The 26910-nt window shown below is 44.4% G+C and overlaps 2 protein-coding genes across 4 annotated transcripts in view; one reads left to right on the forward strand and one right to left on the reverse strand.

The window, feature by feature from the left end:
- Positions 1-9407, forward strand: part of LOC143297912 (uncharacterized) — a 19200-nt gene extending 9793 nt beyond the window's left edge. Inside the window, exons 3-5 of one of the 3 annotated variants that reach the window (XM_076610468.1) lie at positions 4074-4169; positions 6133-7165; positions 8034-9407. In XM_076610468.1, the coding sequence (XP_076466583.1) occupies positions 7022-7165; positions 8034-9272 (1383 nt within the window). In that variant the 5' untranslated portion in view covers positions 4074-4169; positions 6133-7021 and the 3' untranslated portion in view covers positions 9273-9407. Of the gene's footprint in view, positions 1-4073; positions 4170-4233; positions 4260-6132; positions 7166-8033 lie in introns of those variants that run through there. The other 2 variants (XM_076610469.1, XM_076610467.1) reach the window with 2 other exon arrangements.
- A 9768-nt stretch (positions 9408-19175) lies between these two features.
- The window catches only part of LOC143298379 (cryptochrome-1-like), a 28149-nt gene continuing 20414 nt past the window's right edge, over positions 19176-26910 (reverse strand). The window contains exons 11-12 of the mRNA XM_076611284.1: positions 26479-26523; positions 19176-24966 (exon numbers count right to left, since the gene is read on the reverse strand). Of these exons, the coding sequence (XP_076467399.1) occupies positions 24851-24966; positions 26479-26523 (161 nt within the window). The 3' untranslated portion in view covers positions 19176-24850. The remainder of the gene's footprint in view (positions 24967-26478; positions 26524-26910) is intronic.

A 26910-nucleotide genomic window follows, 5' to 3' on the forward strand; every position in this document is an offset into this window, starting at 1 on the left:
GTGATTGTAGTTATTAACTCAGAAAAATATAGATATAATCGTTACACAAAAAAAAGTATAAGTTTGATTTAAAAAAGGGAAATTATAATGGAATGAGAGAAATGATAAATGAAGTGGCCTGGGCATCAATGGATCGGGATGAAAAAGATGTGAACCAGTGTTGGAATGACTTAAAGACTATACTTCACAAAACTATGAATATATATATATACCAAAAGTGTCAAATAGACAGGAGAAAAAAATCAAACCCTCATGGATGAACAATAAAATAATGAGAATCATCAAAAAGAAATAAAAATTGTATAAACGTTTCTTGAGAACTAATTCAGGTCACTCCTATCTATGCTACATCAAAAAAAGGAACAAATGCTGTAAAAATCATTTTTTTAAAAAGATAATAAAAAAAGATTACGAAAGAAATTTAGCCAAAAAATATAAGCAAAGTCCCAACATGTTCTGGAAATATATGCAAGAAAAAATGAAACTTAGTACAGGAATAGGGGTACTGAAAAAAGAAGATGGTAGCTTAGCAGAAAATGATCTAGAAAAAGCAGAAACTCTTAATAAATTCTTTGCAAGTGTGTTTACAAAAGAGACCTTGACAAATTTACCCGACCTTGGAGAAAGCTCCAGGTCAGGAAACGTTAATATTTGTGATTTAAGAGTCACTCCATTAGCAGTAGAAAAGAAGTTGCATGCCTTAGACCCCGACAAAGCACAAGGACCAGACAGAATACCCTCAAGAATATTAAAGGAATTGAGCAGAGAGTTAGGTCTTCCTTTGAGTATGATTTATAATAAATCACTTGAATCTGCTTGCCTTCCTTAAGATTGGAAGATGGTTGAGGTAACAGCAACAGTCTGTATGCAGACTGTCAACATGGTTTTAGACAAAGAAGATCATGTACAACACAGTTCCTGGAAGTAATTGAAGACCTTACAAAAATGATAGATATGGTTAAACCTATAATTTATTTAGACTTTAGAAAAGCATTTGACTCAGTACCACATGAAAGACTTTTATTAAAATTAGTTTTCATATGGTATCACTGGAAGCATACTGAACTGGACAAAAAACTTCTGGACAGAAAGAGCACAGGTAGTTAAAATTAGAGAAAAAATTTCATCTAATGAAAACGTCGTTAGTGGTATACCACAAGGTAGCATACTTGGCCCTGTGCATTTTACAATATACATAAATGACCTCCCTGAAAGTATAGAAAGCACATGAAAAATATTTGCAGATGATACTAAATTTTACGGCAATGCACAAAATAATACTACACTACAAAAGGACTTATTTAAGTTACAGGACTGAACTGATAGATGGAATCTATGTTTTAACGTATCAAAGTGTAAAGTAATGCACATGGGGAAAAAATCCAGAAAACAAATACCATATGATAATAGAAGACACCATACTGAAATGTCAAAGTGAGAAAGACCTTGGCATAACTTTCAATGATAAATTATCATTTGACATACATATACAGAATATGATAAATGAAGCCAACCAGATGATTGGAATAATTAAGAGAACATTTACCTGTTTAGGTAAAGATATATTTCTTAAACTATATAAAGCATTGGTTACATCACAAGTGGAATATGGTAATATTGTGTGGCACCCATACCTCAAGAGACAATCTACAGCTATATAAAGGGTACAAAGAAGAGCAACTAAGTTATTAAAAGAATGCAAATCTATGAGCTATCAACAGAGACTTATATACTTAAATCCGCATTCATTAAAGGGTAGAAGGCTAAGAGGATATTTAACAGAAACATAAAAAATGTTAAACTGCTGTAATAAAGTCAATGTGAATAATATTTTTAGAATGTCAGATTATGAGAGTACAAGAAATTCATTGATGAAAATTTGTAAAGAGTACTGTAACACTAACCTAAGTAAAAATTCATTAGCAAATAGAATTGCACAAATAATGAATGCATTACCTATTGAAACTAAACTTGCACTAAATTCTAATGTGTTCAAAAATCTCCTTGACATGAACATCAATTTAAAAGAAAACTTTATTGACTTTGACAAGTGAAGTACAGTACATGTAAAAGAAAACATGTGTGTATCCCACAAATTAAAGGAGACAGATATTGAAGGGGACATTTTAAAAAAAGCCGTGAGGCCTAGGCAGTTAAATGCCAGTCCCTACACTACTACCACTACTACTACTACTGCTGCTGCTGCTGCTGCATGTTGTTGTTCTGCACTGTTGCGAACAGATGAACAATGTAAAATAATAATGATAATAATAATAATATTTATGATAATAAAAATCTAAACTTTGTACGCAGATAGGAAAGGAAATGAGGTACACTTACACACAGGCGTCATTGTTTGCGTATTGTGAACTGCGGCGGAATAGAGATTAGCTTTTTACTTTTCCGCCAGTCTCCATGATTGTGGATGGCTTGGATACATGTAGAACATTCTGCCGTAATCAGTCATCATCTGCATCGTGCAGCATACAGCCGAACGGATCTGCCATAACTCAAGTAAAATCGAATGACTGTTCAGAATAACTGTTGGAGAGACTGAACTATTAAAAGAGTTAGCAAAGGCACATGTCTTATAATGATAACAAACTTATTTAAGATTATTTTCCCAGAAGGGTAGAAGGATACATGGTGATCTCATTGAGAGATATAAGCTTTTCAGTGGTCATTTTGATGTATCTTGGGATCTGTTCTTCACTGCACCTCAGTACAGTTCCACAATAATAATTACTGATGGAAAAAATATTGTACAACGTACACACACCCACACACACAACCATTTCACACACTGATATCAGTGTGATGGACAAATTCAGTCACAAATTGTGATGCACGTTGGCCCCACAGGGTTGCCGGGGGCAGCACAGGAACAAGGTGGTGTTTTTCCTGACCCATTAATTTGTATAATGACCCATTTGATTTTCTGTGGAACCTGTCCAGTGGCCCATGGTGTCCTGAATCAAAGCTTAACTCTGGTGTGTGTGTGTGTGTGTATGTGTGTGTGTGTGTACATGCACATTGATATATAGTTCAATCTGTGTGATTCAGTGTTGAATATTTTTTGTTCATGGTCCGCTCCTTTATTATGGACCAGAGGCCCAACAAATAAATCATTGTCATTCTCTCTCTCTCTCTCTCTCTCTCTCTCTCTCTCTCTCTCTCTCTCTCTCTCTCTCTCTGTCTCTCTCCCTCCCCTCTCTCTCTCTGTCTCTGTCTCTCATATACTTGTGCTTGCTCACACAATATATTTGTTGGGAACACCAGTGTACAGAGCAGTCAGTAATTATGTTTCATCTGGCATCCTCTCCCTGCTGTCTTTTTTCGTTTCTTTTCTGTTTCTTTTCTTTTCTGTTTCTTTTCTTTTCTGTTTCTTTTCTTATTGAAACAGTCTGACAGACGTTTCAGTGCTTACACAATCACAGCCTTGTTAAATTAGCTGTCTTCCCTTCACCCCACCCCTACCCCCTGCCATTTCCTGTGTCACAGGAGGGTAAATGATGACTTTTATGTATCATTGTGTGTGTATGTGTGTGTGTGTGTGTGTAAGCGCATGTGTTCTTGTGTGTGTGCGTGTGTGTGTGTGTGTATAAATGTGTTCATGTGTGCGTATGTGTGTGTGTGTGTTTCTCTGTGTGTATATGTGTGTGTGTGCATGTGTGTGTGTGTGTGTGTGTGCCTGTCTATGAATGTGCTCATGTGTGTGTGGTGGGGGGGTGGTGGCTAGAGGTGAGAGCAAGGACAGACAGGGGAGGGTGTCAGTGAGGGGGAGGGGGGGGGGGCATGGAGGTGACACTATACCCCTGGCCTCCTCCCTCCGCTTACCTCACATCTACCTCACACCCCACCACCCCCACCCCCTCCCGCTCACCCCTTTGCTCCTGTCCTCACCCACCTGTGCCAGGGAAACACACATACATGTGTATTATGTGCCCCACTCACCTGTTGAAGGTGGAAAAGGTTAAAGGCCCCCATAGTTTCTTCTGGCCATTGTAGCGGTAAATAAAAAGGGATCAGGCGTAGGAATGCTGGGGCCCACGCCTCCCCTTCCGCTGTTTCAGCCATCCCCGACCAAGTCAGGTAGCCATTGACACCTGGGCGGAGGGAGGATTGGTGTGGAGTGTAAGGCGTGTAGCGAGGACTGCGTGGAGTGTAAGGTGTGTATTGAGGACTGCATGGAGTGTAAGGTGTTTAGTGAGGACTGCGTGGAGTGTAAGGTGTGTAGCGAGGACTGCGTGGAGTGTAAGGTGTGTTGTGAGGACTGCATGGAGTGTAAGGCGTGTAGCGAGGACTGCATGGAGTGTAAGGTGTGTAGTGAGGACTGCATGGAGTGTAAGGTGTGTTGTGAGGACTGCATGCAGTGTAAGGTGTGTATTGAGGACTGCATGGAGTGTAAGGTGTGTTGTGAGGACTGCATGGAGTGTAAGGCGTGTAGCGAGGACTGCATGGAGTGTAAGGCGTGTTGTGAGGACTTCGTGGAGTGTAAGGCGTGTTGTGAGGACTTCGTGGAGTGTAAGGTGTGTAGTGAGAACTGCATGGAGTGTAAGGTGCGTAGTGATGACTGCATGGAGTGTAAGGTGTGTAGTGAGGACTGCATGGAGTGTAAGGTGCGTAGTGAGGACTGCATGGAGTGTAAGGTGTGTAGTGAGGACTGCATGGAGTGTAAGGTGTGTAGTGAGGACTGCATGGAGTGTAAGGTGCGTAGTGATGACTGCCTTGAGTGTAAGGTGTGTAGTGAGGACTGCATGGAGTGTAAGGTGTGTAGTGAGGACTGCATGGAGTGTAAGGTGTGTAGTGAGGACTGCATGGAGTGTAAGGTGTTTAGTGAGGACTGCCTTGAGTGTAAGGTGTTTAGTGAGGACTGCCTTGAGTGTAAGGTGTTTAGTGAGGACTGCATGGAGTGTAAGGTGTTTAGTGAGGACTGCGTGGAGTGTAAGGTGTGTAGTGAGGACTGCGTGGAGTGTAAGGTGTGTTGTGAGGACTGCATGGAGTGTAAGGTGTGTAGTGAGGACTGTGTGGAGTGTAAGGTGTGTAGTGAGGACTGCATGGAGTGTAAGGTGTGTTGTGAGGACTGCGTGGAGTGTAAGGTGTGTTGTTTCGACTTCTTTTAGTGTAAAGTGTGGAGATAGGACTTCATTGAGTGTAAGATGTATAATGAGGACTACATCAGTAAAGGGAGTGTAAGGTGTGTAGTGAGGAATAAAGAGGAGTGTAGTGTGTAGTGAGGAAGAAAGAGGAGTGTGGTGTGTAGTGAGGAAGAAAGAGGAGTGTAGTGTGTAGTGAGGAAGAAAGAGGAGTGTGGTGTGTAGTGAGGAAGAAAGAGGAGTGTAGTGTGTAGTGAGGAATAAAGAGAAGTTTGTAGATGATTAAAGAGGAGTGTGTGTGGTGTGTAGTGAGGAATAAAGAGGAGTGAGTGTGGTGTGTAGAGGAATAAAGAGGAGTGTGTGTGGTGTGTAGAGGAATAAAGAGGAGTGTGTGTGGTGTGTAGTGAGGAATAAAGAGGAGTGTGTGTGGTGTGTAGTGAGGAGTAAAGAGGAGTGTGTGTGGTGTGTAGAGGAATAAAGAGGTGTGGTGTGTAGAGGAATAAAGAGGAGTGTGTGTGGTGTGTAGTGAGGAATAAAGAGGAGTGTGTGTGGTGTGTAGAGGAATAAAGAGGAGTGTGGTGTGTATAGGAATAAAGAGGAGTGTGTGTGGTGTGTAGTGAGGAATAAAGAGGAGTGTGTGTGGTGTGTAGAGGAATAAAGAGGAGTGAGTGTGGTTTGTAGAGGAATAAAGAGGAGTGTGTGTGGTGTGTAGTGAGGAATAAAGAGGAGTGTGTGTGGTGTGTAGAGGAATAAAGAGGAGTGTGATGTGTAGAGGAATAAAGAGGAGTGTGGCTTTTAGAGGAATAAAGAGGAGTGAGTGTGGTTTGTAGAGGAATAAAGAGGAGTATGTGTGGTGTGTAGAAGAATAGAGAGGAGTGAGTGTGGTGTGTACAGGAATAAAGAGGAGTGTGTTGTGTAGAGGAATAAAGAGGAGTGTGTGTGGTGTGTAGAGGAATAAAGAAAAGTGTGCTGTGCAGAGGAATAAAGAGGAGTGTGCTGTGTAGTGAGGAATGAAGAGGAGTGTGGTGTGTTCCAGATCGCTGGTGGCACAGAATACCAGACTGATGTGGGACAGGAGCACTGGTGGGGAGTGCACTTGCACCTGACCTGCACTGCATTGCACTGCAGGACACCTGCACCTGACCTGACCTACACTGCAGTGTGGGACACCTGCACCCAACCTTACCTACCCTGCACTACAGAGCACCTGCATATCTCTTCTACAATGTGCTAAGGGCACCTGTACCTGACCTGCACTGCATTACAGGCCATATGCACTTGTCCCGTGTCCTTTATTGCACAGCAGGACATCTACACTTGTTGTACCCAGCACTAAAGGACATCTGCACTTGACCTGTTCTTCACTTAAATATAGGACACATGCAACTGCCCTGCCCTGCACTGCACTGCAGGACACTACCTGACCTACATTGCACTATGGACAGTTGTGCCTGACCTACATTACACTATGGACACTTGTGCCTGACCTACATTGCACTATGGACACCTGCACCTGATCTGTCCTCCATTACTCTACATGACACATGTTTTCTGCCACGCACTGAGCTGCAGGACACTGTACCCAACCTACACTGCACAACAGTACACCTTTACCTGACCTAAACTGCACTACATGACAGCAGCACTCGACCCACACCACTACAGGACACCTGTAACAGTCCTTCACTGCAGTTCAGGACATCTGAACCTTGACCTGTTCTTGGCTTAGCCACAGGACACCTGCACCTGCCCTCTACTGCACTACAGAGCACCTGTACCTGCCCTACACTGCACTAAGGACACCTGTACCTTCTGTACACTTTGCTGCATACAAGACACCAGCACCTGACCAACCCTGCACTACAGGACACCTGCACCTTCTATACAGGGCACCTGCACCTGACCTGTGGTGAGCACGGTGAGCCATGGGCTGCAGCTACTCCGCGGCGGCGGGGGATGGCAGTGAGGGGGCGTGTCACACCTTCCGGGTGTACAACGTGGACAGTCAGGGAATGGAACTCAACCCCGGCAAGATTCAGGTGGCCGCCTCCGACCTCATCCTCTATCAGGTGAGTGCTGACATGTAGGTATACACCTGTCTCTGTCAGGTGAGTGCTGACATGTAGGTATACACCTGTCCCTGTCTCTGTCAGGTGAGTGCTGACATGTAGGTATACACCCATCTGAATCAGGTAAGAATTGACAAGTATGTAAATACCTCTCTGACAGGCTGTGTTGGCGTATTGGCTGACAGACTGTTGATGTATTCACTGATAAGTTTCTGTTGATACATTCACTGACAGGATGTTGGTATATTCACTGACAAGCTGTTGATGTATTAAATGACAGGTTGTGTTGATGTACTGTGTTGATGCATTTTCTGACAGGCTGTGTTGATGTATTCACTCCATTGACAGGCTGTGTTGATGTATCACTGACAGGCTGTTGATGTATAAAATGACAGGTTGTGTTGATGCATCTACTGACAGGCTGTGTTGATGTATCCACTGACAGGCTGTGTTGATGTATCCACTGACAGGCTGTGTTGATGTATTCACTGACAGGCTGTTAAAGTATGCACTGACAGGTTTTGTTGATGTATATATATACACAAACAGGCTGTGTTGATGTATCCACTGACAGGCTGTGTTGATGTATCCACTGACAGGCTGTGTTGATGTATCCACTGACAGGCTGTGTTGGTGTATTCACTGACAGGCTGTATTGATGTATCACTGACAGGCTGTGTTGATGTATATACACAAACAGGCTGTGTTGATGTATTCACTGACAGGCTGTGTTGATGTATATACACAAACAGGCTGTGTTGATGTATTCACTGACAGGCTGTGTTGATGTATTCACTGACAGGCTGTGTTGATGTATTCACTGACAGGCTGTGTTGATTACTGAGAGGCTGTTGATGTAATTCCGCAGAGAGGCAAAGAACCCATTCACTGGCCTTTGCGATGCCTGAGACGCTACGGATTTGACGCGGAGCTGTTTTCCTTTGAGAGCGGCCGGCGGTGCCCAACAGGGCCTGGGATCTACGCCTTCAAGTGTCGGCACGCGGAGGATCTGTTCAACATGGTGCAGGAGAGCATCCAGCGGGCCGGGCAGGAGGACCACCTCCGGGCCACAGGTGGGGGAGGAGGGGCAGGCCCCCCACACCCTCACTTCCCCACCGCCAGTCGGCCATGCAGTCGGCCAGCCTCCGGGATGGACCCCCCTGACCAGTACGGTCACATGACGGCCTCAGCCCCCAGCACCGGTCGACAGCCACGGATCGGGGGTGCCCCCTCCGCCCACCACCACCTGTACATCAACGGCGGCATCAGCATGGACCCTGGTCACCAGTACATGAACACCAGGACGGGTCGGGGGGCCACAGGGGGCGCCTTTCAGATCGACGAGTCGGCACCCCTGATCCACTTCATGAAGCGGCCAGGACAGCATGGGGGGCCAGGGAGTCGGGGACAGGTGAACTACGCTGTGCTGGACCTGCCGTCCTCCACAGAGAACCTGCTGGACCAGGACGGCCAGGGGGCGCTGTCCAACTTCCCCACGCCCGCTGGCCCGCCGCCCAACCGTCTGTCGCTGCCCACAGACCTGTCTGGGGCCCAGGGTCCGGACGACGTGGTTCTGCAGGCGGGGGACTCAGACGTCTTCCTGGCAGACCCCGATGGCTCGGCCACCTGCCCCACCTACATTAACGTGGGCGTTGACCAGCCTGCTCCCTCCCCCCCCACGCCCTGGGCTGAGGCAGCAGGGGGCAGCACTAGTGGAGGCAGCAGCTGCGCGGCGGGCACCGTCCACCGTGGGGTGGGGGGAGGGTTGGGCGTGGACCGCACTGCGGGGTCCTTACCCAACTACACCAACCTGCCGCGCTGCGCCGGCACCGGCCCTCGCCTGGGGGGCCGCCACACCAAACCGCCGGGCATCAACTACATCCAGCTGGACCTGAACCAGGCGCCCTCTGACTCTGCAGGGTCCAGCACCACCAACATGTCCCCCACCTCCCCCACCAGCATGGCGTCGGTACCAGAGTCCCCCGGCTACGCCATGATCGACTTCAACAAGACAGAGGCGCTCTCTCACTCCACGCGGGCCGGGACGGATGGGGAGGATGAGCCTGGGGCCCGCAAAACACGGCACAACAGCACCATTGGAATGTGAAGGTGTGGTCATGACAGCACCATTGGAATGTGAAGGTGTGGTCATGACAGCACCATTGGAATGTGAAGGTGTGTTCATGACAGCACCATTGGAATGTGAAGATGTGTTCGTGACAGCACCATTGGAATGTGAAGGTGTGTTGTGACAGCACCATTGGAATGTGAAGGTGTGGTCATGACAGCACCATTGGAATGTGAAGGTGTGGTCATGACAGCACCATTGGAATGTGAAGGTGTGTTCCTGACAGCACCATTGGAATGTGAAGGTGTGGTCATGACAGCACCATTGGAATGTGAAGGTGTGTTCATGACAGGACCATTGGAATGTGAAGGTGTGGTCATGACAGCACCATTGGAATGTGAAGGTGTGTTCATGAAAGCACCATTAGAATGTGAAGGTGTGGTCATGACAGCACATTTAGAATGTGAAGGTGTGTTCATGAGAGTACCATTGGAATGTGAAGGTGTGTTCATGAGAGCACCATTGGAATGTGAAGGTGTGTTCATGACAGCACCATTAGAATGTGAAGATGTGTTCATGAGAGTACCATTGGAATGTGAAAGTGTGTTCATGAGAGCACCATTGGAATGTGAAGGTGTGGTCATGACAGCACCATTGGAATGTGAAGGTGTGGTCATGACAGCACCATTGGAATGTGAAGGTGTGGTCATGACAGCACCATTGGAATGTGAAGGTGTGGTCATGACAGTACCATTGGAATGTGAAGGTATGGTCATGACAGCAGAATTGGAATGTGAAGGTGTGGTCATGACAGTACCATTGGAATGTGAAGGTATGGTCATGACAGCAGAATTGGAATGTAGAGGTTGCTGACAACACCACCATTACACTGTAGAGGTGTGAGGACTCGGACTGGGGCCACCTCTCCATGGATAAGACATGGGCTGTGTAGGCGGTGGTCACAGTGCCCAGGACATGGGCAGCAGATTTGGTCGTTCTCTTCCGATGTGTGCTGAACATGACGCAGATGTCAGCGCTCCGTCATCAGATGATGTGTTCAGGGGACACTGTGTCATCAGATTGTGTGTTCACAGGACACTGTGTCATCAGATGATGTGGTCACAGGACACTCCGTCATCAGATGATGTGTTCACAGGACACTCCGTCATCAGACGATGTGTTCAGGGGACACTGTGTCATCAGATGATGTGTTCACAGGACACTGTGTCATCAGATGATGTGTTCACAGGACACTGTCATCAGATGATGTGTTCACAGGACATTGTGTCATCAGATGATGTGTTCACAGGACACTCTGTCATCAGATGATGTGTTCACAGGACACTCTGTCATCAGATGATGTGTACAGGGGATACTGTCATCAGATGATGTGTTCAGGGGATACTGTCATCAGATGATGTGTTCAGGGGATACTGTCATCAGATGATGTGTTCACAGGACACTCTGTCATCAGATGATGTGTTCACATGACACTGTCATCAGATGGTGTATTCACAGGACATTGTGTCATCAGATGATGTGTTCACAGGACATTGTGTCATCAGATGATGTGTTCACAATACACATTCTGTCATCAGATAGTGTGTTCACAGGACACTGTGTCATCAGATGGTGTGTTCACAGGACATTGTGTCATCAGATGATGTGTTCACAATACACATTCTGTCATCAGATAGTGTGTTCACAGGACACTGTGTCATCAGATGGTGTGTTCACAGGACACTGTGTCATCAGATGATGTGTTCAGGGCACACTCTGTCATCAGATGGTGTGTTGACAGGGCACTGTGTCATCAGATGATTTGTTCACAGGGCACTGTGTCATCAGATGGTGTGTTCACAGGGCACTGTGTCATCAGATGGTGTGTTCGCAGGACACTGTGTCAGTGATGTGTCAGAGGACACTCAGTCTCACAGATATATTCAGAGGACAGATCAAAATCTGTGTCCTAGGTCATGACAGTGTATGACAAGGATAGATCAAAATCTGTGTCCTGGGTCAGCGCAAAGATAGATCAAAATCTGTGTCCTGGGTCAGCGCAAAGATAGATCAAAATCTGTGTCCTGGATCACATCAAGGATAGATATCAAAATCTGTGTCCTGGGTCACCACAAGGATAGATCAAAATCTGTGTCCTGGGTCATTTCAAGGATAGATCAAAATCTGTGTCCTGGGTCATTTCAAGGGTAGATCAAAATCTGTGTCCTGGGTCATTTCAAGGATAGATCAAAATCTGTAGACTGCGCCTTCAGTCATGATGTTGTAGGATAGGTCAGAATCTGTTGATCCTCTTCAGTCTTAACCCATTTATGGCCACCATCCTATTTTGGGGACAGTAGGTATTTCAATGACTGTAAGACAAGTGCGTACTTTTTTCAGACTCGGCTGATGCAGGCTATTCAGGGGAAATTGCCTGCTTCCAGGTATTGTGTTTTAAAGAGTACTATCTCTTGTCCGCAGAAGAGGGTGGGAGTTTTGCTGATAACAAATACATTATTTCGTTTTTTCTTTTTTTCTTTTCTTTTATTATTTTTCATAGATTATTCACTGTTATTGAAGTTGTGTCAGTGCTTGAAGATGATACCACCTTTGAGGATGCTTGACATCTTCATTGAACCACCTCCTGTGAGTGAGGATACTGAGGACCCCACAACCAAACCACAGGTGGTGTGAAGCGCATGGATCAGACTGTGAGGACTGCCATACGATCCAAGAAGTGGTGGTGGCTGATCTTTGCATACTGTCCAGACCTGTGTGTCCAGCAAGCATGGCCCCCCTACAGAGCCACAGGTGCAGCCAAGGACAGTCCTTTAAATCATCTATCATAAGAATAATAATAATAATAATAATAATAATAATATTGGACATTTGTGGAGCGCTTTCCTCCCTTAAAAAGAGCTCAAAGCGCTTTACAGTAAACATCAAACACACGCGCGTGCGCAATAACTCACAAAAGAAAGAAGAAGAACAATAATGATTTAGCACATAATAATATAAAACAGATTCAGAGACTATGCGTATAACATAATTACAAACACACACACACACACACACACACACACACACACACACACCAAAAGAGAGAGAGAGTTTGCATGGCTTATAACTGAAAAGGTATGGGAAGGTCTATGGATAGGCGTTTTCAAAAAGATGTGTTTTCAGACCAGTTTTGAAAGATTGAAGTGAAGGAAAGTGGCGAAGATCATGAGGTAAACTGTTCCAGACATATGGAGCTGAATAAGAAAAGGAAGAATCACCGAAGGATCAGGTTTTAAGACGGGGAGCAAGTAGCCGCCGTGAATCAGAAGATGATCTGAGTTGTCGACGGGGTGTGTAGGTTTGAATCAGTTCTCTCAGATACTGAGGAGCAGCACCCAAAATGGAGTTGAAGGTGAGAATTGCAGCTTTGTACTAAATGTGGGCAGAAATTGACCAGTGGAGAGAATGCAGAAGATGAGTGATATTGTCAGTCTTTTTGGTTCCAAAGATTAATCTTGCTCTTGCGTTTTGAACTTTCTGGAGTTTTTGTAATAAGTATTTAGGACAACCAATGAGGAGTGAGTTACAGTAATGTAGTCTGGACAAGACAAGAGAGCACACCAGAGTTTGTGTTGCTTGAATAGCAAGGAGATGTTGGATGGAACTGATCTTTCGAATTTGAAAGTGGTCAGCCTTGCAGAGATTGCTCATGTGTTTCTTCATTGTGAGGTTTGAATCAAACGTCACGCCCAGATTTTTTCACTGAAGATACAAAGTCTACATCTGAATCTCCAGTTTTAAGAGAGGAAGGCAAGGAGTTGTTTATAGACAGTCTGCTTGAAGAAATAATGATAGCTTCAGTTTTACAATCATTTAACTGCAGTTTGTTTTGATTCATCTAAGCCTTAACGTCAGCAGTACACCGTTGAAGTTCCTCAATGGAAGAGTCAAGATCTGAAAAAGTCGTTTCTTTGTAGAGCTGGTTAAAATTCATACTTGTGTTCAGTCATACTTGAGTTTATTTCAATTCATACTTGTGTTCAGTCATACTTGTGTTCAGTCATACTTGAGTTCATTTAATTCATACTTGTGTTCAGTCATACTTGTGTTCAGTCATACTTGAGTTCATTTAATTCATACTTGTGTTCAGTCGTACTTGTGTTCCGTCATACTTGAGTTCATTTAATTCATACTTGTGTTCAGTCATACTTGAGTTAATTTCAGTTCATACTTGTGTTCAGTCATACTTGAGTTCAGTCATACTTTAGTTCATTTCAATTCATACTTGTGTTCAGTCATATTTGTGTTCAGTCATACTTGAGTTCATTTCAGTTCATACTTGTGTTCAGTCATACTTGTGTTCAGTCATACTTGAGTTCATTTAATTCATACTTGTGTTCAGTCATACTGTGTTCAGTCATACTGTGTTCAGTCATACTGGAGTTCAGTCATACTTGAGTTAATTTAATTCATACTTGTGTTCAGTCATACTGTGTTCAGTCATACTTGTGTTCAGTCATACTTGAGTATACTTGAGTTAATTTAATCCTTGTGTTCAGTCATACTTGTGTTCATTCAACCTTGTGCAATATTTTTCAGGTTTGCGGAGTGTGTGATCAGTCATGACTGTGTGATATATGTAACCCATTCAGGGGAATGATCAATTATTTGCACAGTTTAAATAGAGTGATATATATATATATATTTCAGGTGCACAGATCTGTTGGGGTTTTTCCTCTGAGTGTATCTGTTATCATGATTGTGACTTACTTTCATACTGTCATGTCATCACAAAATCTCTAACTTTTTTCATGTTAAACAATATACAATATGTATTGTTTCATGTTTTCACAAAATGAACTGTTTCATGTTTTTACATTATGTCCATACTGTTTCATGTTTTCACAAAATGTCTGTACTGTGACATCGCATGTTTTCACAAAATACCTGTACTGTGATGTCACATGTTTTCACAAGACGTCAGTGTTGTGACATATTTTTTACAAAATGAATGTGCTTCTGACTGTGTTTTATATGCGTGTGTTGTGATGTTGTTTTACTCTTACAGAATCTGTATTCATGATTGTTTTCAGTCTGAATTGTCATTCAACTATAGACTGTTGTCGTGTCAGTCATGATGGGATGAAAGTGGTGTGGGTAATTCATAGACTGTTGTTGTGTCAGTAATGATGGGATGAAAGTGGTGTGGGTAATTCATAGACTGTTGTTGTGTCAGTAATGTTGGGATGAAAGTGGTGTGGGTAATTGATAGACTGTTGTTGTGCCAGTAATGTTGGGATGAAAGTGGTGTGGGTAATTCACAGACGGTTGTTGTGTCAGTAATGTTGGGATGAAAGTGGTGTGGGTAATTCATAGACTGTTGTTGTGTCAGTAATGTTGGGTTGAAAGTGGTGTGGGTAATTGATAGACTGTTGTTGTGTCAGTAATGTTGGGATGAAAGTAGTGTGGGTAATTCATAGACTGTTGTTGTGTCAGTAATGTTGGGATGAAAGTGGTGTGGGTAATTCATAGACTGTTGTTGTGTCAGTAATGTTGGGTTGAAAGTGGTGTGGGTAATTCATAGACTGTTGTTGTGTCAGTAATGTTGGGATGAAAATGGTGTGGGTAATTCATAGACTGTTGTTGTGTCAGTCATGGGATGAAAGTGGTGTGGGTAATTCATAGACTGTTGTTGTGTCAGTAATGATGGGATGAAAGTGGTGTGGGTAATTGATAGACTGTTGTTGTGTCAGTAATGTTGGGATGAAAGTGGTGTGGGTAATTCATAGACTGTTGTTGTGTCAGTAATGTTGGGATGAAAGTGGTGTGGGTAATTCATAGACTGTTGTTGTGTCAGTAATGTTGGGATGAAAGTGGTGTGGGTAATTCACAGACTGTTGTTGTGTCAGTGATGTTGGGATGAAAGTGGTGTGGGTAATTCATAGACTGTTGTTGTGTCAGTGATGTTGGGTTGAAAGTGGTGTGGGTAATTCATAGACTGTTGTTGTGCCAGTAATGATGGGATGAAAGTGGTGTGGGTAATTCATAGTCTGTTGTTGTGTCGGTAATGTTGGGATGAAAGTATTGTGGGTAATTCATAGACTGTTGTTGTGTCAGTAATGTTGGGATGAAAGTGGTGTGGGTAATTCATAGACTGTTGTTGTGTCAGTAATGTTGGGATGAAAGTGGTGTGGGTAATTGATAGACTGTTGTTGTGTCAGTAATGATGGGATGAAAGTATTGTGGGTAATTCATAGACTGTTGTTGTGTCAGTAATGTTGAGATGAAAGTGGTGTGGGTAATTCATAGACTGTTGTTGTGTCAGTAATGTTGGGATGAAAGTGGTGTGGGTAGTTCATAGACTGTTGTTGTGTCAGTAATGTTGGGATGAAAGTATTGTGGGTAATTCATAGACTGTTGTTGTGTCAGTAATGTTGGGATGAAAGTGGTGTGGGTAATTCATAGACTGTTGTTGTGTCAGTGATGTTGGGATGAAAGTGGTGTGGGTAATTCATAGACTGTTGTTGTGTCAGTAATGTTGGGATGAAAGTGGTGTGGGTAATTCATAGACTGTTGTAGTGTCAGTGATGTTGGGATGAAAGTGGTGTGGGTAATTCATCGCCTTGTAGTTGTATTGCTCCAGTCCGAATGGCTATGACCTACACAACACTGGTATTACAGTGTTGATGGTTTGTTTCATGTCAACCACATGACATTGTAAGGTATGTGACATCAACCACATAGCATTGTTTATTCTGTTACATCAGTCACATAGCATTGATAATTGTGTGATACCAACTACACAGCATTCATGACTGTGCGATATATTGACCACAGGGGATTGATGATTGTATGATTTCAGTCACATAGCATTGTTAATTGTGTGATATTAATTACATAGCATTGATAAAATTATATGACAATTACATAGCAATGTTAATTGTGTGATGTTGATGACACAGCATTGCTAATTGTGTTGTATGTATCAGTCACATAGCATTGATAATTGTGTGATATTAATCACATAGCATTGATTTTTATACGATATCAATCACATAACATTGTTAATTGTGTGGTATTGATCACACAACATTGATTATTGTCTGTACCAGTGATTGTTTGTTATCAACCACAGCGCCGATGAGCATGTGATGTCAGATAGCATTGTGTGATGCGAAGCAGCCTGTGTCAATGATTGACTGTGAAATCAGCCACACGGCATTGATGACTACAAACAGTGAAACAGTGCATACCCACCTGTGGGCGTTGTCATTGTGGATGCAGTGGTCAGCACTGCTGGCTGTGTGTTCTGTCTGTCTGTACTCGTGGGCTGTGGGTTCCAGGTTCAATTCTACACAGATCTAAGAGTGAGCTTTTTCTCGTCTGACCATTCTCATCCTGTCATATAGGCAGCCATATTCCATTTTCAGAGTGGCCAGGGGGCGGGGAGGGGGCTGGGGGGGCCTTGTTGGGTATGATCATCAAACCCACGGAGCACTGACTTGGGCTAGGGGTGCACATCCAAGGGGATGAAGGCACCAGGTCTTCACATTCATTGAGCTGGAAGATCAGAAGAGTCTCCCACCTTTATTCCACCAGATGCTAAAACCAGAACTGAACCCAGGAGGAGGGTGGTGGAATGGTTAAGATGCTGATAATATCTGCCAATACAGTGTCTGTGAGGGTCTGGGCTCTGTTCCCAGACTTGACCTTTCACCCAAGTTGTACAGGAAATCTGCTCTCCATCGCAGGCAAGATACTTGCCAGGATCCTACTTAACCGCCTCACAGCACACCTTGACCAAGGTCATTTGCCTGAGAGCCAATGTGGATTCCGGAAAGAGCGCGGAACCACTGACATGGTGTTTGCTGCAAGGCAGCTGCAAGAGAAATGTCAGGAGCAAAATGCTGATCTGTTCTCCACCTATGTCGACCTCACTAAGGCCTTCGACACCGTGAGTAGAGAGGGACTGTGGAAGATCATGGCCAAGTATGGATGCCCTCGGAAATTTATTTCCTTGGTCAGCCAATTCCATGAAGGCATGCAGGCTCGAGTCCAGGACAATGGTGAAACATCTGCTCCTTTTGCTGTCACAAATGGTGTCAAGCAAGGCTGCGTCCTGGCTCCAACGCTGTTCAGCCTCATGTTCTCTGCAATGCTTACTGATGCCTTCAGAGATGGCGACGTTGGAATCGGCCTAAAGTACCGAACAGATGGCAAGCTGTTTAACCTCAGAAGGCTTCAAGCAAAAACGAAGGTCATGACAGACATCATCAGAGACTTTTTGTTTGCTGATGATTGTGCCCTCAACGCTGGATCTGAAGCTGACATGCAACTCAGCGTCGACAAGTTTGCCACTGCCAGCAGGAACTTCGGCCTTACCATCAGCACGAGGAAAACTGAAGTTCTCCATCAGCCAGCCCCAGGGAAACCCTACGTTGAGCCCAACATCACAGTCAACGGTCAGAGACTCAGGCGGTGGAGCGGTTCACATACCTTGGCAGCACACTGTCACGAAATGTGACAATCGACGATGAAGTGAACGTCAGGATTGCAAGAGCAAGCGCAGCTTTTGGTAGACTCAATGCAAATGTCTGGAACAGAAGAGGCATTAGTCTTGAGACCAAGCTAAAGGTCTACAGAGCAGTAGTTCTCCCCACACTACTGTACGCCTGCGAAACTTGGACAGTGTACCAACGACACGCCAAGAAGCTGAACCACTTCCACACAACATGCCTCAGGAAGCTACTGAACATCAAGTGGCAAGACAAGACCCCTGACACAGAGGTGCTCGCAAAAGCCACCCTTCCCAGCATCTTCACCATCCTGATGCAGTCCCAGCTTTGCTGGGCTGGACACGTGGCGCGCATGCCAGACCATCGGCTGCCCAAAAGGCTCTTCTATGGCGAGCTGCAACAAGGGAAGAGATCACACGGAGGTCAGAAGAAGCGCTTCAGAGATATCAACCCTGACTCCTGGGAGGAATCTGCAGTGGACCGTGACAAATGGCGCGCTGCTGTGCACAAAGGCGCCAGGTTGTGCGAGGCCAACAGGACTGCTGCAGCTGTTGAGAAGAGGCAGGCCAGAAAGTCACGGGCAAACAAGCTCCCTGACAATGATATGCCTGTCTTTGTCTGCCCCAACTGTCAGCGAACATTTCGTGCGCAGATTGGACTATTCAGCCATCTGCGCACTCACAGATAGATTCATGAGCATCCTTCCCCCCACCCCACCACCACCCTCCCCCCATCTGGATGACAACGATGGTCATCATCGATCTCGATGGACACACCACCACCACAGGAAAATCAAATGGAGTCATTTGGATGTGATGACAGACCAAGGTCCAAGTGCAGCATGCACTTGGTGCACTGAAAAAGAACCCATGGCAACATGAGTTGTCCTCTGGCAAGTTGTGACAGTGCGTGTGTTCAGCAAACATCTGCCGTTTGTCAGACTGGTGTCTCTACAATCCATCACTTGTGTTGACTGATTGGCGGCAGTAATCAAAGGGTCTGCCTGATGGTGAACTGTTCATTGCCACTTTTAGACCTGCTTGTATTGTATCCATTCTGACTGATGGAATTTGTTGGAATGCAGAATTATAAGTTTAATACAAGTACAGATGCATTTTACATGAGTTACACTTCCCCATTGGCATTCTGGGTGATTGACACCATATAATTTGTTTTAGCCTAGTACATATCCATCAGTCTTTCACCAAACAAACACTGCAAAAACTAACATTGAAAAGAACAATTGCCTGCAGAGGCTGTTCCAGAAGTTATGTTAATTGAAATAATACTTGTTCTCTAAATGGGGGATAGGCACTTCACAAAAACAGAGTAAATAGAATCACACACCGACATACGCATATTGCTAACCACCACCACCCTCCCCACCACCACACTACACACACAACATATGCAAACACACACACACACACACACCAGCAGCACATTTGGCAGGCATTTTATTTTATTCACAGTTAGTCATTAAGGCTGATCCAATCAAACCAGCTTGATACTGAACCCTATCAACCCAAAAGAAAACAGGAGGTCTTCAAGAAGGAACAGTGATGTTTTGAAGTGAACGGCAGTCAGCGTTTATCAGATGTCTGTCCACAATCCATCGTGCCCGCCCTGTCCTGCTGGCACCATCCACACAGGACTGAGAGGCCGAGTGGAAGACTGGTTTGGCCATCCAGATACAAGGTTACACTGCTTTTTTTTTGGACTGTCCTCACTGCTTTTGGAGCACGCACACAGTTTTTGGATGATACGCCCAATTTTTGTACCATCCGAAATGCATTATTTTGGACCACACGCACTGTTTTTGGACCCCCCCCCCCCCCCACACACACACACACTGCTTTGTAGCATTCATACTGCTTCCAGACAGCCTGGGTTAACTCCCCTGACAGTATGGTATAACTCCTGATAGCCTGGTCATTTTGTTATCTCCCCTGACAGTATGGTATAACTCCTGATAGTCCAGTCATTTTGTTATCTCCCCTGACAGTATGGTGTAACTCCTGATAGAGCCTGGTCATTTTGTTATCTCCCCTGACAATATGGTATAACTCCTGATAGCCCAGTCATTTTGTTATCTCCCCTGACAGTATGGTATAACTCCTGATAGAGCCTGGTCATTTTGTTATCTCCCAGGGTGTAAACTCCTGATAGGGTCATTTTTTATCTCCCCTGACAGTATGGTATAACTCCTGATAGCCTGGTCATTTTGTTATCTCCCCTGACAGTATGGTATAACTCCTGATAGAGCCTGGTCATTTTGTTATCTCCCCTGACAGTATGGTATAACTCCTGATAGAGCCTGGTCATTTTGTTATCTCCCCTGACAGTATGGTATAACTCCTGAGAGCCTGGTCATTTTGTTATCTCCCCTGACAGTATGGTATAACTCCTGAGAGCCTGGTCATTTTGTTATCTCCCCTGACAGTATGGTATAACTCCTGATAGAGCCTGGTCATTTTGTTATCTCCCCTGACAATATGGTATAACTCGTGATAGCCTGGTCATTTTGTTATCTCCCCTGACAGTATGGTATAACTCCTGATAGCCCGGTCATTTTGTTATCTCCCCTGACAGTATGGTATAACTCCTGATAGAGCCTGGTCATTTTGTTATCTCCCCTGACAGTATGGTATAACTCCCGATAGAGCCATTTTTCAACTGCCCTTGCAGATCCCTGGTATAATTCTTGTTTTAACTCCCAACAGATCCTGATGTACATATAATCATCCTGACAGATAAACCATCAATATAGTTTGTACAACTTTGTTTAAATATTTTCAGCCATGTTTTGGAAATGTTACACTTACATATACTACAGTTTTCCCCGTCTAATTTGAGCTAGTAATGGGCGCGCGCGTACACATACACACACATATGAACTAACAGAAACAAACACACTCACACCCCAGATCATCATACAAACGCCCTCACACCTCATACTCTCTTTGCACTCATGTATTCTGTTGGAGACGAAATGGTAACACGGGGAAAAAAACAACAACACAACTTACATGAACACAAACACACACCTGCAAATAGAAAAGAGAAATGCAACACGATGCAGTTGAGTACAACACGCCTTTCTCCTTGAACATTGTACAACACTGTGTCTGGTGGGGGGGAGGGTGGGGGGGGGAAGTTGAGAGGAAGGAAATGAAAAGATACAGTACCTCCGAAATACCAACAGCAATAATAAAGCAAACAACAGACCTGTTTCCATGATCAATGGTCACAACCCTCCCCTGCAAGGGGTGGTGAAGTGTGTGTCCCCTGTCCCTTAGGCCCCGCCCTGGCCCCGGCCCCAGCCCCCCCTACCCCCCCCCCCCCCCCCCCCCCTCCTCCTAGCACCATTCACAGTCCTGACCACCACACTGTGTGCCGACACCTCTCCACTGGTTCCTGTCTATTATTCCACTCACCCTTACAGTCAGCTCACACTGCCGTTACTTCCACACACACACACACACACAAAACCACTAATACTTTGATGTTTCAAAACAAGTCGTTCACCTTCTGCACTCCCTCCATCTTCTGACAACCCCCTCTCCTCTCTCCACTGACTCTTCAACAATGAATCATTGAATTATACAACAACAATCGACTTGGAGCACGGCAGTCAACAGGAATGCAAAGAAAATGTACACACACACACACACACACACACACACACACACACACACACAGAGTTCATTTGTTTCTGTTGATAATTCTTCTTTCTTTTACAACTACCAGATAAAATTTAAAATGATACCAAAAACATTGCAACAGACACATAGCACAACATTGTAGTCTTTGACCTAAAACAGTTACATGAGGTATGCCTTTACAACAACAAATATCTGGGCTGCCAATGCCATAGACAAAATATGTACATCCACAATTGTATTCTCATGATTAAAATGTATAGTACATAACAAAGTATGTCTTCTTCTTCATCCAGTCACACACACACACAAACACACACACACACACTCATGTATATTATATACAGAGAGAGATTCATATCCATTCTTGCACATAATATACACATTTACAATAATTACAGTAACAGTAGTGTTGAATTGCACTTTCATTTTCAATGAATATACAGAGAACACACACACACACACACTTACATATAGCTCACAGTGCAAACTATCGCAATCTCCTTTTGTCCATGAATGTACAGAGCATCGCACATGTACACACACACACTCACAGTCATAGTCACACACGTACACACGTACACACACAGAGCTTCAGAAGTGTGTTGTGGGGTACTGAAGGAAGTTGCCACACACACACACAAGCTTACACACACTCACACACATAATGCTCAACTCTCACTTGGGGACAGTTTCAGGCTGGAACAGACATCACACATTTGAGTTTCATATTGTTAAATGCTTGTAGTTTGAGTGACCCACGACCTTTGCCTTTTGACCCCTCAAGTGCCAGGATCTATCACTCACCAACACACTGAAAACTGAATATTGTGAATGACAATGTATCCCTGATTGACACACCAACAACTGTTGGAGATATATCTTTGACAGACATCACATCTCTGATCAACACACACTGACATTTATGGGGACATCACATCTCTGATCAACACACACTGACATCACATCTCTGATCAACACACACTGACATCTATGGGGACATCACATCTCTGATCAACACACTGACATCTATGGAGACATCACATCTCTGATCAACGCACACTGACATCACATCTCTGATCAACACACACTGACATCACATCTCTGATCAACACACACTGACATCTATGGGGACATCACATCTCTGATCAACACACTGACATCTATGGAGACATCACATCTCTGATCAACACACTGACATCTATGGGGACATCACATCTCTGATCAACACACTGACATCTATGGAGACATCACATCTCTGATCAACACACACTGACATCACATCTCTGATCAACACACACTGACATTTATGGGGACATCACATCTCTGATCAACACACTGACATCTATGGAGACATCACATCTCTGATCAACACACAATGACATCACATCTCTGATCAACACACACTGACATCTATGGGGACATCACATCTCTGATCAACGTACACTGACATCTATGGGGACATCACATCTCTGATCAACGCACACTGACATCTATGGGGACATCACATCTCTGATCAACACACTGACATCTATGGAGACATCACATCTCTGATCAACGCACACTGACATCTATGGGGATGTCACATCTCTGATCAACGCACACTGACATCTATGGGGATGTCACATCTCTGATCAACGCACACTGACATCTATGGGGATATCACATAACTGATCAAAACACACTGACATCACATCTCTAATCAACTCACACTGACATCTATGGGGATATCACATCTCTGATCAACACACACTGATATCTATGGGGACATCACATCTCTGATCAACGCACACTGACATCACATCTCTGATCAATACACACTGACATCACATCTCTGATCAACACACACTGATATCTATGGGGACATCACATCTCTGATCAACGCACACTGACATCACATCTCTGATCAACACACACTGATATCTATGGGGACATCACATCTCTGATCAACGCACACTGACATCACATCTCTGATCAACGCACACTGACATCACATAACAGATCAACACACACTGACATCACATCTCTAATCAACTCACACTGATAGCTATGTGGATATATCTCTGACTTCATCACACTGACAGCTATGGGGAAATCATATCTCTGATTTCATCACACTGACAGCTATGGGGAAATCATATCTCTGACTTCATCACACTGACAGCTATGGGGAAATCATATCTCTGATTTCATCACACTGACAGCTATCAGGACATAGTATCTAAGATAAACACACACAGCTGTGATGAATATATCTCTGATGAACACATACAACCATGGGGATATCATACCTCAGATGAACACAGACAGCCGTGAGGGAAATATCTCTGATGAACAGACACTGACAACTATGGGGATATCATATCTTAGATGAACACAGATAGACGGAAATATCTCCGATGAACAGACACTGACAACAATACATCTGATGAACTGACACTGTCAGCTTTGAGTGGATGCTGTCTTCAAGATCTGTAAACAAATGACTTTACAAGGAGAAGGGTAAGAGGAGTGGGTGGTCACAAAATGCTGACACAACGGACATGGGGGGCCCCTGTCTGTCTCTCTCTGTCTCTCACACCGTTTCCGCACCTCACATACACACACACACACAAAGCTGCTGTGTGCTCCGGCACAAGTCAGTGACCCGATGTCCAGCAGAAACAGACGAGTGAAGATGTCCACCCCCCTCCCTCACTGCTGGGATCTCTTGTCCGTGACACTGTCTCCTCCTCCCCCACGCCACCCAATTGAGTTCTCCTGTCCCTCCACATCATCACCATATCTGCCGTCCCACACACCGTAATCATGACTTCTGTCCCACACGTCATCATCACGACCGCTTGTGATTTGTACGACAGTCTGTCATGACATCAAAACAGCAGAGGAGGCAACTGCTGTCCTAGCTATCTGGGCCAGAATTCGATAACAGTGTAAAGTGTCTTGCCCATGTTACATCCCCACTCTCTTGGCCAAGAGGGTTTTAGGACAGTTGGCGTTGGGATGGTTCCTCAAAGGCCAACCGGCCCTCAAGGCTACAGCACTAAGAGCCAGCACAATCTTTCCTCCAAGTTTGAGAGTCACAGCTCTTCGGAAAAGACTGAAATGAATTCCCATGGCAGTGGAGAAACCGTTCAATATACAGTTCTTACTCTGCTGCCGGCCCATCTGTAAGCTTTCATCAATCTTTGATATCAGTGGGCATGTATCTATCTGTGTTTGTATGTGTATCTGTGTGTGTGTGTGTGTGTGTGTGTATCTGTGTGTGTGTGTGTGTGTGTGTGTGTGTGTAACTGTGTGTGTGTGTCTATGTCTGTGTGTGTGTGTGTGTATCTGTGTGTGTATCTCTGTGTGTGTATGTGTGTGTGTGTGTGTAACTCTGTGTGTGTGTGTGTGTGTGTGCATATGTGTGTGAAGCAGAAAGGGTGGGGTGGCGTGTTCACTGGGTGCAGGAGGCGCGGTCTGACTGCACCCTGCGGATGACGGAGGTCTGGTCGCGGTCTTCATCAGACGATGTGTTGCCAAGCATGCTGGCCTTCATGTAGAACATGTCCACTGCAACACAACACCCCCCCCATGTAGTCATGTCATATAGCCGCGTCTTGTAGCCACACCACATCATATACTTAGCCACACCCCCACGTAGCCACACCAAACCATATAGCCACATGATGTAGCCACACATCATGTAGCCACACCACATCATATAGCCACGTCATGTAGCCACACCACATCATATAGCCACATCATGTAGCCACACCACATCATATACTTAGCCACACCTCCATGTTGCCACACATCATACAGCCACATCATGTAGCCACATATCATGTAGCCACACCTCTCTGCAGCCACATCATATAGCCACACCACATCATATAGCCACATCATGTAGCCACACCTCCATATAGCCACATCACATAGCCACATCATATAGCCACACAACCATTCAGTCACACCATGTAGCCACACGATATATAGCCACACCACATCATGTAGCCACATCACATCATGTAGCCACATCACATCGCCATACCACACATCATATATAGCTACATCATGTAGCCACACCACATCATAGCCACATCATGTAGCCACACCACATCATATAGCCACACCATATATAGCTGCCACACCACATCATATAGCCACACCACATCATGTAGCCACACCACCATGCAGTCATGCCATGCAGCCACACCACATCATGTAGCCACACAACCAGATTATAGGCACACCATTACATAACATAGCCACACCAGCACATCATAAGGCAAATCAAAGACGCACAAAAATGGACGCACACAGAACTGAAACAGTACAAATACAGACTCACTCACTGTGTATTCATGAGTCATAGGAACAACAGTAATTGAGCACACATTTATGTTGATAAATGATTATCTTTTTTGTTTACTTTACATCTATTTTGGGATAAAAACTTCCTTTTATTTGGTCACAAAGCATGCTTTTGTGACTTACATCTTTTTTCTTTTTTTGGGGGGGTAGGGGGTGGGGGGGGGTACAAAACAATCTTGTGAATATCACTTATCGGAGTTTCACTTTTGGGTTGTTGTTTTTTGGGGGTATTTTTTGGGGGTGGGGTGGGTGGGGGGGGGGCTTACAAAACAATCTTGTGAATATCACATATCGGAGTTTCACTTTGGGGGTGGTTTTTTTTTGGTGGGGGGGTTTACAAAACAATCTTGTGAATATCACATATTAGTTTCACTTTGGGTTTTTTTTTTGGGGGGGGCGGGGGGGAGGGGGGGGTACAAAACAATCTTGTGAATATCACATATCAGAGTTTCACTTTTGGGGGTTTTTTTTTTTTTTGGGGGGGGGGGGGGAGGTTACAAAACAATATTGTGAATATCACATATCAGAGTTTCACTTTTGGGGCTTTTTTTTGGAGGGGGGGGTTACAAAACAATCTTGTGAATATCACATATCGGAGTTTCACTTTTGGGTTTGTTTGTTTTTTTTTGGGGGGGTAGGGTTTTTGTTGTTGTTGTTGTTGCTGTTTGTTTCTTTCTTTTGTTTTGTTTGTTTGGTGTGATGACTTACTCTTGGGAACTTTGGGAAGATCCAGCATGCGCTTGAAACCAGAGACTGAAAGGAAGAGCACACATCATGGTCAGTCTGCGGTATTCACCACCACACTGAAAATATCTACACACACACACACACACACACACACACACACACACACACACACACACACATGCACACACACACACACACACTGTCAAAACACAAGATTCACGATTTAAGATTGCATTAATCCTGTTTGGAGGCATGAAGCACATACATCCAAACAGTAAACACATCAACTGAACATTCCGACTGAAAACTATGTGTAGCTGTTTCAGAAACAAATTGCTAAAAAAAAAGTTTTTAAATTCATCAATCCAATTTCAAACTCAAACTGAGTGATAGTTTTGCATGATGTTATGTAACTTGACAAGTTTGACCGGTTTCACTGCAAGGGAAACAGAC

This window comes from Babylonia areolata, chromosome 23, assembly GCF_041734735.1.
Source record: "Babylonia areolata isolate BAREFJ2019XMU chromosome 23, ASM4173473v1, whole genome shotgun sequence".
Lineage (NCBI taxonomy): Eukaryota > Metazoa > Mollusca > Gastropoda > Neogastropoda > Buccinidae > Babylonia > Babylonia areolata.